The sequence below is a fragment of the Anabas testudineus genome, chromosome 19, assembly GCF_900324465.2.
Source record: "Anabas testudineus chromosome 19, fAnaTes1.2, whole genome shotgun sequence".
Classification (NCBI taxonomy): domain Eukaryota; kingdom Metazoa; phylum Chordata; class Actinopteri; order Anabantiformes; family Anabantidae; genus Anabas; species Anabas testudineus.
The window spans coordinates 7768718-7783003 of NC_046628.1; the positions used below are offsets into that span (position 1 = coordinate 7768718).

The following is a 14286-nucleotide window of genomic DNA, read 5'->3' on the forward strand; positions in this document are numbered from 1 at the left end:
GTGACCTTGTTTTGAGGCACCAGACAGGGCTTTTGTTATGGCAGTCTAATGTAAATCATTCCCACCTGTTTGCCTAGGTAGAACTAAAGGTGATACATTTATGTGACCTTGGGAGATGATTTTGTTTCAAAGGTGTGGTCCATTGTGCTGTTATTTCACTTTTTCTGGTTTGTGAAGGACTTTACCCCAGAACAGAGACTCAGACAGACTCTATTTCTTTATGGTTTTCCTTGGACTGCTAGTCAGATTGTGCAGATTGATTACCTGTGTGTGCTTTTGAGCTGCTGCATATCTGGTTTCTAAGAGCCCTTACAGGAAAGTCGTTTCAGATTTCTCTCCTTTATGCGGTGAGAAACAAGCATGTTTGGCTTTTTCATTTACAATAAGTAAGCAGCAGACAGACTTATCTTCAGAATTTGTGGAATGTTATATAATACATGCAACCTTTCAGTGGATCGGGCATTTGTTAGCTGAACTCAAGGACCAGTGGGAAAGTCAGATCTGATCTATCAAGGCTTATACACACACATTATGGTTGTTTCCTTGGCTAAGTAGCATTGGTTCATTCTTATCAAGTCAGTTTGGAATACATGTGAATGTGCTTGTCATATTTGAATAAAGTCTGACCTGATATGTCCTTGTGTTTCAGTCATCTGGAGATAAAATGCGGTTTGAATAACCTCAATTCAAACCTGAGCAAGGATGCTATTTAAACAGGGTTATAATTAGAGTTAGCATAAAGGCCTCAGATTAGGATGTCTTAGCGAGGTTTATTAGCTGGAATTATTTCTGAGTTTAGAAACAAATAATAAATAATTTAATAATCAGATAAATAATACTTGGTTTGGCATAGTTCAGACTAGGAGCAGGCATTGCATGTGTATTATCCTGTACCTCTTTGCAAATATCTCAGCAGCCTGACACAAACAGCAGGAATGTATTCCTGTGACATTTGCATGCATGTTCATCTAATGCTTTTATGCTAAGCATGCAAATGTTTCCACCAGAAATATTCCAGGATATGATAGCGACTATCTGCATACACACACATATGGCATTGTATGTAATTTTGATATTAAAAGCAGAATACAAAATTAATATTTTCAAACACATTGACATATTGCTCGGCAGGGGGAACACAACACGTTAACCTATTTGAAGAATTTATTTGATTACATCTTTGCTTGTATTATATTTTATGCTGACTTAACCACTTTTTAGGGTGAGTTATATTGCAGTATAGTTTTGAGACAGAAGAAAGTAGAGGGTTGATTTATGGACTGTGGTGTAGATATTGTAGTTTCATTTACATTTAGTTATTTTGGAGATGCTTTTACCCAAAGGGACTTACAAGTGCTTTAACTACCACTCACTCTACGCTTCGTTTGCTGGTTTTGGACCCTGATTCTGCACAAAAGCCATACAGAAATGCATTGTGGAGGAGTCACTTGTCAGTCGACACTCCCAACTCTACTTTAACCAGCCTCCCCCCTCACCCACTGCTTTTCTGTACTGCCCCTCTAATCCACAATGGAATGTCCCATGCCCCGAAACATCCCCTCTGTTGAGTTCACTTCAGTGTGCATGTGTGTTAATGGTTTAAACCCAAAGATCATTCTGACTTTCTTTTTTATCATCTCTTGCCAACCCCCAAACCTATGATAATAGTTATCGCAGTTTTGTTTAGGAACTATTGTGAAAACCCCTCCAGGAAAGACTCTCACCAAAGGGTATTCTTTTTCTATGGGTTATGCACAACAGTGGTCTGTGTGGAGGCGGTCAGGCGTGCCCCTGCACTGATTAGACACAAATAGAGGAAACAGAAAAACCACAGTGCCTTCAATGCTCCACTAAGCAGTGGAACCGACAAGAGTTCCCTTTGAGTTTATTTTTTAACCTCGCTCCTATCACTCATGCCTGTGATGAATAACATTTCCAAAATTAAATGCTACAAATTTGAACTATGCATTTAATATCAAGAAAATGAAATGGTTCAAAAATAGACAGTAATGACAATAAAGATGGGTTTAGTTTGCTTCTTAAAACAATAAGGTTTATGTAAGTAAACGCTGTAATAGCATGTTGCAAGAAAGCAGGAGAGGCAGTCTGCAGGACAGCTGAGCACACAAAGAACAAACCACCAGAACAAAGATGAATACATAAATACACACTCTTCAACGAACCACAGTGCTTCCAATAACTAATAAATGATAGACAGAGGCTGCAGGTGTTGAGAAATTTGCTAAATTGGGACAGCCAAACAGCTATGGAGAGGCTTTTCCACGGTTTTAGGGATAATAATGAACTGATATCAGTCACCTCTTGTTTTTAGGTTAGACCTAGGAATAGCCAACAGGATCTGTTCATAAAACCTAAGGGGCCTGGCACTGCTGTACACACTTAACTCATATGTAGGCCATGGATAGTTTCCACAGCATAGCAGGTTTAAACTGTTCCACTTGCTTTGGCTGTCAGTCGTTTATCTAGCCCGTGCGTAGTGGTGGGTTATTATGCTGCTCCAGTCTCTTACTGTAGAAGCAATAAACATTTTAATCTTAATATTTAACAGTTATGTAAAATGGCATCAGGACCACAAACACACAGCCCCTCTACTCACTTTTTCACATTTCTGAATAGCTGCATGGAACAAAGTTATTTCCTGTGAACCGTGATGCATCATTGTGAAACGGAAAAGTAAAGGTTGTGTTAAAACGCCTCACCCTCAGGTTTTGATTCACAACCTCAACTCTTGGAACACCCTGCTTCTTGACCTTCCCTGCTTAAACCTAAAGAATATGACTAATCTTGTGCATTCAGAGGTTTTACCATATCAGAAACAGGAGTTGTATGACGTTTGATTAACATTGCAGTGTTAACCAATGCTCAGTGAGAGTAGCCACTCCCCTCCTCACTAAATACAGCTGGGTTTAACTCACCAAACCCACATCATACAGCCGGGGGTTGTCTAAGTCTGTTTATTAGAAGTTACAGCCTTCTCAGTGATGGAGCTCAACGTTGCTAAGCAGATCAGCTTGTTTTTAATGTGTAACCGATATAAGGGAGGAGAGGGAAGCCACATACTCCCTGAAAGTCTCTAAAATGACCACGTTCACATTGTATACTTAGGTTTTCAAGGAAAAACCATTGAAACCTCAACCAGCATACTCTCACACTCCCTTCCAGCTAATTTTGTCACTACAATCATGCTGTAAAAAGGGGTTACTGTAATTTTGTGATAGATAACATGATTTATTGGTGTAAATAGTTATGTTATATACTCTGTGCTGCCAATGATTCTACAGATACAGATGCAAATCTAGTTTCCAGCTCAGGTCGTTGGTGATAACTTGTACAGGTGAATGATCTCTTAGTACAACTCAAATTAAATTAAATTTAACCTACACTAGGAGTCAATTTTCAATCGAAACGTTGATTCACTCTGCAGCGTTGTTTTATTTATGCTCCGAGTCTTGTGGTTACTGAAGTGCACATGCTCTTGTTGCCAGGTTACTGACTGTAGGAATATACAGTACGTAGGTGCTCTTATGTAATCCATGTAACACTTTAGTGCAGCTGGGTCTCTGTGCAGAAAATATCACTTAACATTAAGAATGCATATGCATTTTAATAAGGGTGTATTAAAGTACATTTACAGTAAGAATTTTTTATTTATTAATTCTTTTTTTGTAAAGCTTCAGTAATGGTTTTCTTCCTTGTTTGTCATATACAGTGTAAAGGCTGTAAATGCAGTGCTCTTTGTACACTCTAAAATCCTTGTAAACTCTCTATGCTTCTGAATCCAGTAAAGTCAGCAACAACTAACATCCACCAAAGCTGCCAGAGGTATTTTATTGATGACTTTTTGCTCATGTAATCAAAACGTCTTAAAATATAATTATTTTATTGTGTTGTTATATAATTCAGCAGCAAAAAGTAATGGGAATGAAATTACTTTAACGATTAGATTTTATTTACCTTTGGTGCAGATAAAATCCTCACTTATTCTTCTGCATGCTTTTCTTTTGCAGTCAGTCAGTATACAATCATAGCATAGTCATTTAGCCTGTTGTGCAACAAACCTCCCCTTACATCATTTATTACATCCTCTAGACAAATAATGCTGAGGCTGTGGTGTAACTTTTTTTATGTGTTGCAGTAATAAATTTATAATTGAATGCTATGTTACTTGGACCTTTCAGGTGAAAGATCTGACTAAGTTTTTGGATCCCAGTGGCCTGGGAGTGATCAGCTTTGAAGATTTCCACCGAGGAATCTCTGCAATTAGCAATGGAGGTGAGTTACCAGATGTGGATGATGATTTATTTAATCAAAAGTTCACAGTTTTGGGGATTTTTCTAACCCTGGTAAATGTGTGTTGCATGCAGTAGGAACACACTTTCGCCTATCCACTCTTGACCTAGCTTCCCTTATTTTGTTGATTTGCTTGGCATGTTGTCTAAGACCATGAAGATTTCACATTAAATGTTTTCTGAAACATACCTAATCAAAATAGTCCGACATAATTGCACATTGTGAGTACTGATGGTTTCGCTTCATTTCACTTCTATGTAGAACACTTTTTAAATAATTTCTTTCCATATTTTTGTTGGCCAACTTGCTATGAACCTAAATCTGCTGTAAAGACTGCCTCAGCAGCAGATTCACAGCACCTACATTTAGTCTCCAGCATCTGGCTCCATCTTTCTGCTTTCCCCACGGTGCCAGATATTGTTCTCAACACATTATGTTCGCAGCTATCATTCAGCTGATGTGAGGGTTTTTTAGAAGGAAAGGTGGAAGAGTGACCCAAATTCTTTTAAGGGGACTCAATATGATGTTATTCTTTCTTTAACTATTTAGGTCCCCTTCTGTTCTGCTTCATAACTGCGTAAGGACTCATATACTGTACTCTTGTGTGTACTCTTTATGTGAGTACATACTTCCTGATAATTATGCCACGGGGATTGGACAAGAATTACTGTAAATTTATACCATTTTGTACTCTATGTAAATTGTACAGTATATGACAGACTGTACTGTACGGGTTGTGGTGACGTTACCACAACGGTGCACTGTTTGTCTCAGTTGGGCCAGCGTATTGATTTTTAGTACTCTTTTCCCAAGGCTTTCTGGGCCACACAGCTCCTCTTACTCAGACCATTAATAAGTCATGCATTGGAAGGCATGAGATGCACTGACACATGGGCTGATTGGCGTGGTTTCAGAGCAGGAGTGGTGAAGAAATGGGGTTTAGACAGAGAGTCCTATTTACCTGAATTATTTACCATCCTCTCTCTGCCACGTCCTCTCTGTTTCTGTTTCTGGTCAGTAGTTGCAATGGCGTCAGTCAGACTGAGAAAACAGTCATGTTTGTGTTGACACGTATTGTTTGTATGTTGCCAAAGCAGTTTAGTGTGACACCTATTTTATAGCACAGGCAATCTGAAATAACATATTACTTTATTAAAAAGTAGATGATATGATTTACATCATATTAATTTGGTCCCCTGAACAAAGTTGTTTTAGTTGTTTTACCAACACTCACATTAACCTTGTACTTTGTTTGAATATAAGCAGAGACCATTGTCCCATGTTCCCATCTAGTCTCAGGCCTTTTCTATACAATCAGCAATGATAAAAATGGATTAGGTATTTCCTACTGGAAGGCAATTTCCCATTAGTGTGTCGAGATCAACGCGATACTGTAACTTCCCAAGTCACTCACACCTTGCTGACAGAATTCCTGTTTGTGTGTAATGAAAGCAAACACTTGGCTTTTTCCTGCAGATCTTCAATGCATAAAACTTGCTCTTCAGCTTCTAACCGGCTCTCTAGTTTCAGTGTAAACTTTTCTGCACTCCACCTTCCTCCTGTTTGTTTTATTTCTCCACCATTGTAGTGGAAATGATACCTTGAAGGAAGAAACCTGGACTAAATTGTCCACAACATATGTCCCCTTTCCCATTTTGCTATTTTGACTATAGGTATACTGTGAAGCCGTCTGCCACTGCACAGCCACAGTAGAAAGAATCATTTCATTTTATTGGTCTGCAATGTGTGCGAAGTCTCGAAGAGCAACGGGGTACACATGGCCGAGGGGTACAGAAACTCTTTGCTCTTCTTATGTTCACTTCTCTCAGGAGGGTGCTATTCACAGCTCTGTTTACTAGTTGTCCTACTAGTAGGAGCTGCAGTGGCTGGTGGGACTCCATCTTGTTGGCCAGTCTCCGGTTACACTGCTGTATGTGGCTTTCAACAGAGGCCTATGTTGAATTTGATATGGGTTGCTTCTAGACATTTTTTATCGTATTATTTTGCCCATAGCCTTATTATGGTATATCTCTAACCCTGTAAAAAGGTATAATGTTTACTGTCACGTCACATCATGCCTAATTTTGCTTAAAATATATGAAAGCATAGAAATTATTTTCTTTCCATTATTATTTTAATTTGAAACATTTAAAGAATATTATTCTGAAGTTGCATTTCTGAAGAAATTCTGTAATTTTTTTTTAAATTGGTTACATGTTTATTAGGTAAATCTGTAATAAGTAGTAATAATAATAATAAATTCAATATATAAATAAATAAAACTTAGTTCCAAAACAATCCTTTCTTATTATGGCAATTTGCTTTAAGCTTTGTTGCTTCCTTTGTACCTCACTTGTAAGTTGCTTTGGATATAAGTATTTGCCAGATGACTAAATGTAAAACATAAATAGAATGAATAATATAAAATAAATATTCATGTCTAGCAGGCATAGTTTCAGATACTAATATTTAAAGTCACCTTAGTCACCACTTGAAGAGTTTGACATTTAGATGAACATTATTACAGCAATAAAGCGGTATATAATAAATAATAAAGTTATAACCAAGATCGCTGCGTTGCTTTCATTATGTGTATTTCAGAAAATTAGCTCATAGGCTCCTGAAGTAATGACTGGCTTTTTTATCGGTTAAAGTGGAAAATGAATATGGAGGAATTTGCACACTTGAATAGGAATAGTAATATAACTAAATTGTGCAATTTACTGACTTCTTGACATCTGCTGTTTGATGTGTCTGCTGTCACTCCTTCCTGTTTTTTGGTACAACTGGCTTGATACTGTACACACCAGTCTTATGTTTGCCAAGCCTCTTTCGCTGATTGATGTAAAACTTCTCTCATATCCAGGTCCAGAGCCAAAGCTGTACAGTGTGAACTACAGTCCGGAGAATGGAGCTGTGGGCTGTCCAGAGGAATATGATGAGGTGAGACACCACACAAGAGGCTTAGCCTCATTCTACTTGTGTATGTGGTCCAGTTGTTGTGCCTTCAGCTCCCATTGGTAGACACAGCAGCACGGTGTCAAGGTCACAGGCTGAACTCCCTGTGCACTCTCACTCTTCCCACTGCAATTCACTGCGTGGCTTGCAGAGCTATCATTACCACTCTGTGAATGTTCCACAGACTGAACACCCTGGTTTGGCTGACACTAAATGGCATCTGGCAGACTGGGCGTTTGAGTATTCTTTGACAAATATTGAACTAGCTGGAATGTGCCAGAGTTGTTACATGTGTGTTTTTACGGTTGCGGTTAGCATATCTAAAATTCCTGTCTCCTCTTCCATATGAAACTTGTATATTTAACCTTCATTGTTTCTGGCCTTCACAAAATTGAAATGTTTCTGCTATTGTGTGTACTTTGAGCATTGAAGGACCGTGGCTGTTGTTCTACTTCTGTTTATTGTACGATTTCAGCGCCCTCTCTTGACATGGTTTAGAAGTGCAGGTGTGTACTTGAGTCAAAAGTGCAAATTGATTTTAAGTCAGTCCATTTAACTTTATGCAGTCAATATATTATATTGCAGTTAGGTTATCACAGCTGATGCATGTTTTAATAGAAAACAAGGACATTTCTAGGTGTGTCTAAATTTATGAACAGTAGTGTACAGTATACAGCCTGTTGTCACATACACATTTGTCTTGCTAAAGGGTAGGACCTGAGGGAACAGAGGATTTTCAAAAAGTTTACAGTATTCCTAGAACAATGCAGACTCTTCTGTATGCAGGGGTTAAAGTCATTTTACATTCTTGCAGGTACTGCTACATCAGATTTTGTCGCATCATATTGTTCAGTTCAACCAGTATAAATTCAAATGATCTGTCTTTTATCTTAAACATCTGAAAATTGTTCTCTGCATTATTCTTTTGTATATTCTTGGTAATCTTCCACAAAGCTGTGGAGGGCTTTTCCCTCTTTCTTCACTTTCTCATAAAATGTTATCTAAAAAAATGATCAGATAAATTTAAAAATGCTGATAATGTGTCAACCAACAACAAGGATGTTTGGCAGCCTGCTGAAGTAATTTTTCATTTGTCCTGCTCCACTGTCCACGATATTAATAAAGTTCCTGGTCTAGTTGTGGAATAATTGAAAGTCCCAATTGAATAAATCAAACACAGGCCTTCACAGAGCATGTTTAGGAAGTAAGAAAGGACTTACATGCATGATATGTTGCGTAAACTAAAGAGAATGCCTGATCGTCACATCACATTTTGCTTATCTATGTAATAGGTTTCTTAGAATTTGTTGATACTGGGACCTACCTGTTGGCAGGAAATAGTAACGCGTATAAGCCGAGAAGTTGTCAAAGAATAACCCACAAAAATAAGAACAGACTAGTATGGATTTTGTGAATAATTAGATTTTTGCAGGTTATTTTGTAACGTCCTGCTTATCAAGGCAGAAAAGCAGGCCTCTAACTTGAAAAGGCTCATACACCTTTACAGGAGTATAATGTAGCAGGAATAGGAACCACACTATGTTCTTTCAGAAAAATAAAAGCCAGGCCAGAGACAATATACAATGGGTGTATGACAGATTATCTCAATAACAGAGAAGCACAGAGTAGAATCTGAATCTGAAGTGCAGTTTCAGTGGAATGAGATGACTATGCAGTATAGAGCTGAAATAGTCGACTAGATGCTATAGCAGCAGAGTTTCTGGGTAAGTGTCTGTGTGTGTTTGAAGTAATTGCCACACCTGTGTTCATGGCTTGTTTTTTCCTTGATTTTTTTTTTTGGGCACAGAGTTCCTCTCTGTGAATGGCTGTGCTGTTTTAGCCCTGTTTGCTTTCAAAACAGGCAAGGTGAGGCTGTTCAGCTGAGGCCTGGCATGAGAGAAAAGCAATGCCCCATCCACCCTGTTTTTCCTTTTACTAAATATTTTCTGCCATTCCCAACTCTCACATTTCCATTTCACATTTTATTTCTTGACCATAACTATATAACAGCAGTAGCCTTTCATGTATTTTTGTTATTGTTCTGCCAAAACTGTAGTAAGCACTCAGACTACCTAAATGTTAACTTGACAGCAGTAGTACTAGTTTTCTACTGCAACACAGTCATACAGCTATGGAAGGTTGTTGCGATGTACAGTAAAGTTGTCATTCACTGTGCAGCCTGAGACATGTTGAACATGGCACAGTGAGTTATACTGTAACACAGAACCAGCATGCGCAGCTCCCAGGAGCCAGCAAAGATTAAACAGTTATTCATTTGATTGTGTGCTGGTTTAACTCAGGACTAAAAGCTGGTAGTAGCTGCATTACAGCTGACTTTTGTTGCTCTTTGGACTTTGTCTGTCTCCACCCCTTTGACCACCCAGTGAAGCCGAACGAGGTGTTACAGTATTTTCCACTTTCCAGCCAACTGCGTCTTTCTCTCACTCTCTTGGAAAGTGAAGGAGAAGGAACCTACGTTGGAATTATTAGGGGGCTCTTATGGAAGGACAGGTTTCCTGTCATTAAGACGGGGAAGAAACAATGGTATTGAGCATGGTGGACAGCCCACTGGGCCCTGCTTCTCTCAAGGCTTTTAAAATGGTACGTCATGCTTTCCAATATGACTCGCCTGTCGTCATTATTACTTCACAGCTCTGATATGTAGATAATGTGTCTGTGGTTGCTAATAGCTTCAGATGGTCTTTTTGGTCTTGTTTTCAGTCTGTGGGTTTTGTGTTGAACATTTGGTGTTTGTTGCTGGGAAAGCCTTAGGCTTGCTCATCTTGTTGAAATGTGTTGCTTAGAGGTGTTAATGCTGCAGGTTTTGCTTTGAACAGCCATCTGAAACGCAGCAGACAATTTGTGCTTTATTATTATTGATTTGTTTTTCTTGTTGGTGTAATTGGCGTCTGTACCACCTGGCTACACTTGAAGATTCAAATAGCCTTCAAGTAGAAATCTTTGATATTCCTGTTATTTTTGTTCACTCTTTAATCAACCGTGTAGCTTGTTTATATTAAGTTCCATTCACATCATTTGACTGTTTATTGAATAATTTAGATCATATGCATTTGTCTCTTTAGTGCTTTATAGACACACTGTAATGTGCTTATTCTTGTACTGTTTCTGTTATTGCAGCAAAATGAGGTGACAGACAGTGCATACCTGGGCTCTGAGAGCACTTACAGTGAGTGCGAGACCTTCACTGATGAGGACACAGGGGCCCTTGTTCCACCTGAGATGCATGAGGATGTGGAGACGGACAGTGGCATCGAGGCCACGCTGCACGACCCTGAAGACAGCAGCAATAGGTTGGTATGAATTTCACAATCCACACATGGTGTCATTTTTGGCCAATATACTTGTATTTCCTGAATATGTATTTAGTCCTTCAACTGTGACTCTAAATTACTTTTCTTACTTCATTAATAAGACTTCACGTCCACTTTTTATTTGATAATTCAGTCAGATAACACTGTTGTTTAAAGTTCCCAATTTATTCTTTAACATTTCTTCTCAATTCAACACATTAAGATCACTGTTGTTCTTTGAATATAATATTGTGTAAAATTCACAATACATTATAAACACATTGAGCTTAAAAACTGTCACATCAAGGATTTATTTTCCTTGGTTAAATGCAAAATGACAACAACATGTGGCATGTATTTCTTTTTGAATGCAAAACAGACTACCAAAAAGGCCAGTATATATTGAATTAAAAAAAAAAGTGATCACCTACAGCTATGCGTGAACTGTCAGTAGCAGATGCTTCAGCTAAGTGCAGATATCCACTTCATTTATCCCTCTGAGCACAGACAGAGCAGAAACTGACGGCCTCCTGCTCCTAACAGTGGGAAAATGTTTTTTCAAGGCTAAATCATTATTAAAATGTTAAGTAAACCAGAGCAGCTAAATTATCATAATGCTGTTCCATGTTGCAGAATTTACTGTAAATGTGTCAGATCTCCAGCTAAATGTTAGCCCAGTGCCTTGCACTGGTCTTTTCACACAGATGATGTGATCTCTGAGTGTAGCATACCCAATACTGGATCACTTAGGTTCTATTTGGGTCACCAGACAGCCAGATTAAACAGAGGCCATAGACAGCCACCACCTCACTGACCCAACTCCTTAGACTCTCCTGGATACATAAGTGTTTAGAAAGTAAGTCAGTCAAACAATATCCTATTTTTATCTGTGTTTGGTTACCTAATTCTTTCATAATAATTCATTAAGTACAGTATCTCATATACTCATATACCACCGAAGGCTGTTTCACATAGTCAGCGGGGACATTCAGTCTTTTTTTTTTTTTTTATACAGCTGAACAGGAAATCTCATTCAGAGATAACTCGAAATGTGCGTAGTATAAGCACCCGAGACCTTGAACAAAAAAGTTGTTACACCATTCTCTACACTCATCAGTGTGGATCATTTGTATCAGCTGAAGAGAGACTAAGATCTGCTCATTTTTTTATGAACTCCCAGGTTATGGCAGCTGTTAGTGATACCAGTAAGTGGAATGATTTTTAAATCTCTAATATATACGCTCTGGCTACATAAGAATGGGACAGTTGGCTGTGTTGTTCAGGAACCACCTGACCGTTTCTTTAAGTTGAAGATTTTTTCTTTTAGTCTTTGTTACTGTGTGAGTGGAGGTTAGGAGATTAACATTGTACTGGAAAATTTTCCCAGTCCGCATCAGCGCTGCCCACTAAAAGTAGTTAAAATAGTAAAGGTCACCCTCTTTACTGAATGCTACTACCATCTCTTGCAAGTGGGCTGGTGTTGGGAGGTTTCTCAGCTACGTGTCTGAATCAGTTTTTCCATACTTAACTGATTGAATTTCTCCATTTAGAGAGTGTTGAATTTTCATTGTTACTGACAAAAAGTATAAAAAGTATGATATGTGTGTTTGTGGACCAGTTTGAAGTACCCTACATAGACAGACAGTACAGCGTAGTACATTTTTGACTATGGGTTTTCTTTTTGAAAATTGTCTGAAGATAAGTAAGATAGATTTGTCAAAATTAAAAGTTATTGTCTTATTATATTTTGAGCATTTAGAAAATATTGGTTGAGTGATTTCATTAGACATAAATTATGTGCCGTGTCTCTATTACAGTTTGAAGATGCAGATAAAGTCTGTATATCTGTATGAATGGTTGTTGATATAGATTTAGGGACAACGCAAGAAATGTAGCACAGTGAGACCGTATCTGCTGACGCTGTGACCTGCCTTTCTGGCTTGATGACTGATTGGAGTGGTCTGCATGACATGGATGTGTTTGGACTTCCCATTCCATAACTGAGCCTTGAATTCCAGGAAGTGCTGAGTTAGCACTCTTTTGTTGTTAAACCTTTTTTTTTTTTTTTTTTTTTTTTTGCCTAATCTGGTTCTCACTCCTCGACTCACTACGTCTGCTGACTAACTGGAAGCTAACACTCTTTGACTTTTTATATTTGTTAATTCTCAGAGTAAAGAAGATTATATAAAAAATTTGGCAGGCAGTGTTTTAAAATAAAAAAAATAAGTGGTTAATGGTTAGTAAAGGTTAGTGCACTGCAGCTAACCCCTAACTACAGCCTGCATTCAGTGTAGGCATATATGCACTGGACTGGGGATTAAGAATCTAACAGGATTAGCCTCCCCCACCCTCCTCTGTCCTACGCATGTGTCCCTACACACATTTGGTCCTTGGATGGTCAGCAGGACTGTCTGTTGGCTGTTGCTTAGCCTCAAATCTGATTAACCCACTCACAGTCAACCCTTTCTGGTACAGCCTCAAGTCTTGTGTGTGGCACAGGCGGTGTGGGTGCATAGCCGCTTGTGTTGTACTAAAGGTTGGCCACAAAAGCCAGACAGATTGTTTTGCTCCGAACTGGAGAGGTTTGGTTTTGTTTTTAACCGGCGTTACTTTTGAAACTTCAGGATTCCACTCTGGTTGTCTGGGGTTTTAACTCCAGTTGCTCCACGGCTTTCGCGCCAGAGCAGCGGAGGGCGTTTAAAGATGCGTTCTCTCTCATCACCGTCCCTCAGTGTGAGGGACCTAAATTTTGGGCCAAGTACTAAGCGCCTGAGTAAAGAGTAAGTGGCTTTAAAATCGGTTGTGTTACTATTTAAACAGTTCAGCCTAATGTTTGTTCTGGGCACTACTGCGGCTGAAACTACGTTGTTTTCTGGTTTACGCTGTTTGTAGTGTCTAACTTAGTTTTGGTATTTAATAGTATATTACGTTCACTCTGTATATCAAGGTAGTGTCTTAGCGTTGAATTAGACAATTGAACATAATTTTTCTTGTAAACAAGCAAAATGGCTTTGTCATCATGTGCTGAGAAAGCAGGCTTTTCTGCTGATTTGGACATCCTCATCCTGTGTGTGCTTAAGACATCTAACACATCCTGGCGGACAACAGGAAAAGCTAGTTTTCCAGCTTTCCTGTTAAATAAAGATCAAGGCATTTCAACTCTTCAGCAATACATAGTAATAGACTTCTGTTCAGCTGTGTAAGAGTACAAGCTAATTTGGAAAGCCAACAGGCCTGTCTTGACACAGTTAAGGACGTCTGTTAAGCTTGTCCCACATCAAACTCCACACAGGCTCCTCTGATATGTCTCAAGTGTTGCTATACTGGTTTTTTCATTACTAGAAGGGCACAAAACATTTTGTTCAGCCAATACAGGTTTTAGGATTAATGCGAATTAACAGATTGCCTCTGAAGACAAGTGATTGTTGAACTTGTCCAGATTGCCGCTCTTTCTCTGGAGAGATTAATTCTACTTCTTTGGGATTTACAGTAGTCTGTAGGCGTTTCCAGGCTTCTGGGTCCAGCACTTTAACTTGTACCCGGCTTTTTTAGAAGATGTTAGCCACACAGTAGCATAAATACTATAGTCTGTCTATAATCTTCAAATGGAGTCAGAAAATGGACCTTTTTGGTCCGACTGAGATTGTGGTCTCTTAAATACATGGTTGTGTTGATATTTATACCCAGTCAGACATTCATTTTTATC

The 14286-nt window shown here is 38.7% G+C and overlaps 1 protein-coding gene across 2 annotated transcripts in view; it reads left to right on the forward strand.

The window, feature by feature from the left end:
* The window catches only part of rab11fip3 (RAB11 family interacting protein 3 (class II)), a 28317-nt gene that overhangs the window by 4554 nt on the left and 9477 nt on the right, over positions 1 to 14286 (forward strand). For both annotated transcript variants that reach the window (XM_026351053.2, XM_026351052.2), the window contains exons 2-4: positions 4200 to 4293; positions 7178 to 7254; positions 10408 to 10580. In XM_026351053.2, the coding sequence (XP_026206838.1) occupies positions 4200 to 4293; positions 7178 to 7254; positions 10408 to 10580 (344 nt within the window). The remainder of the gene's footprint in view (positions 1 to 4199; positions 4294 to 7177; positions 7255 to 10407; positions 10581 to 14286) is intronic.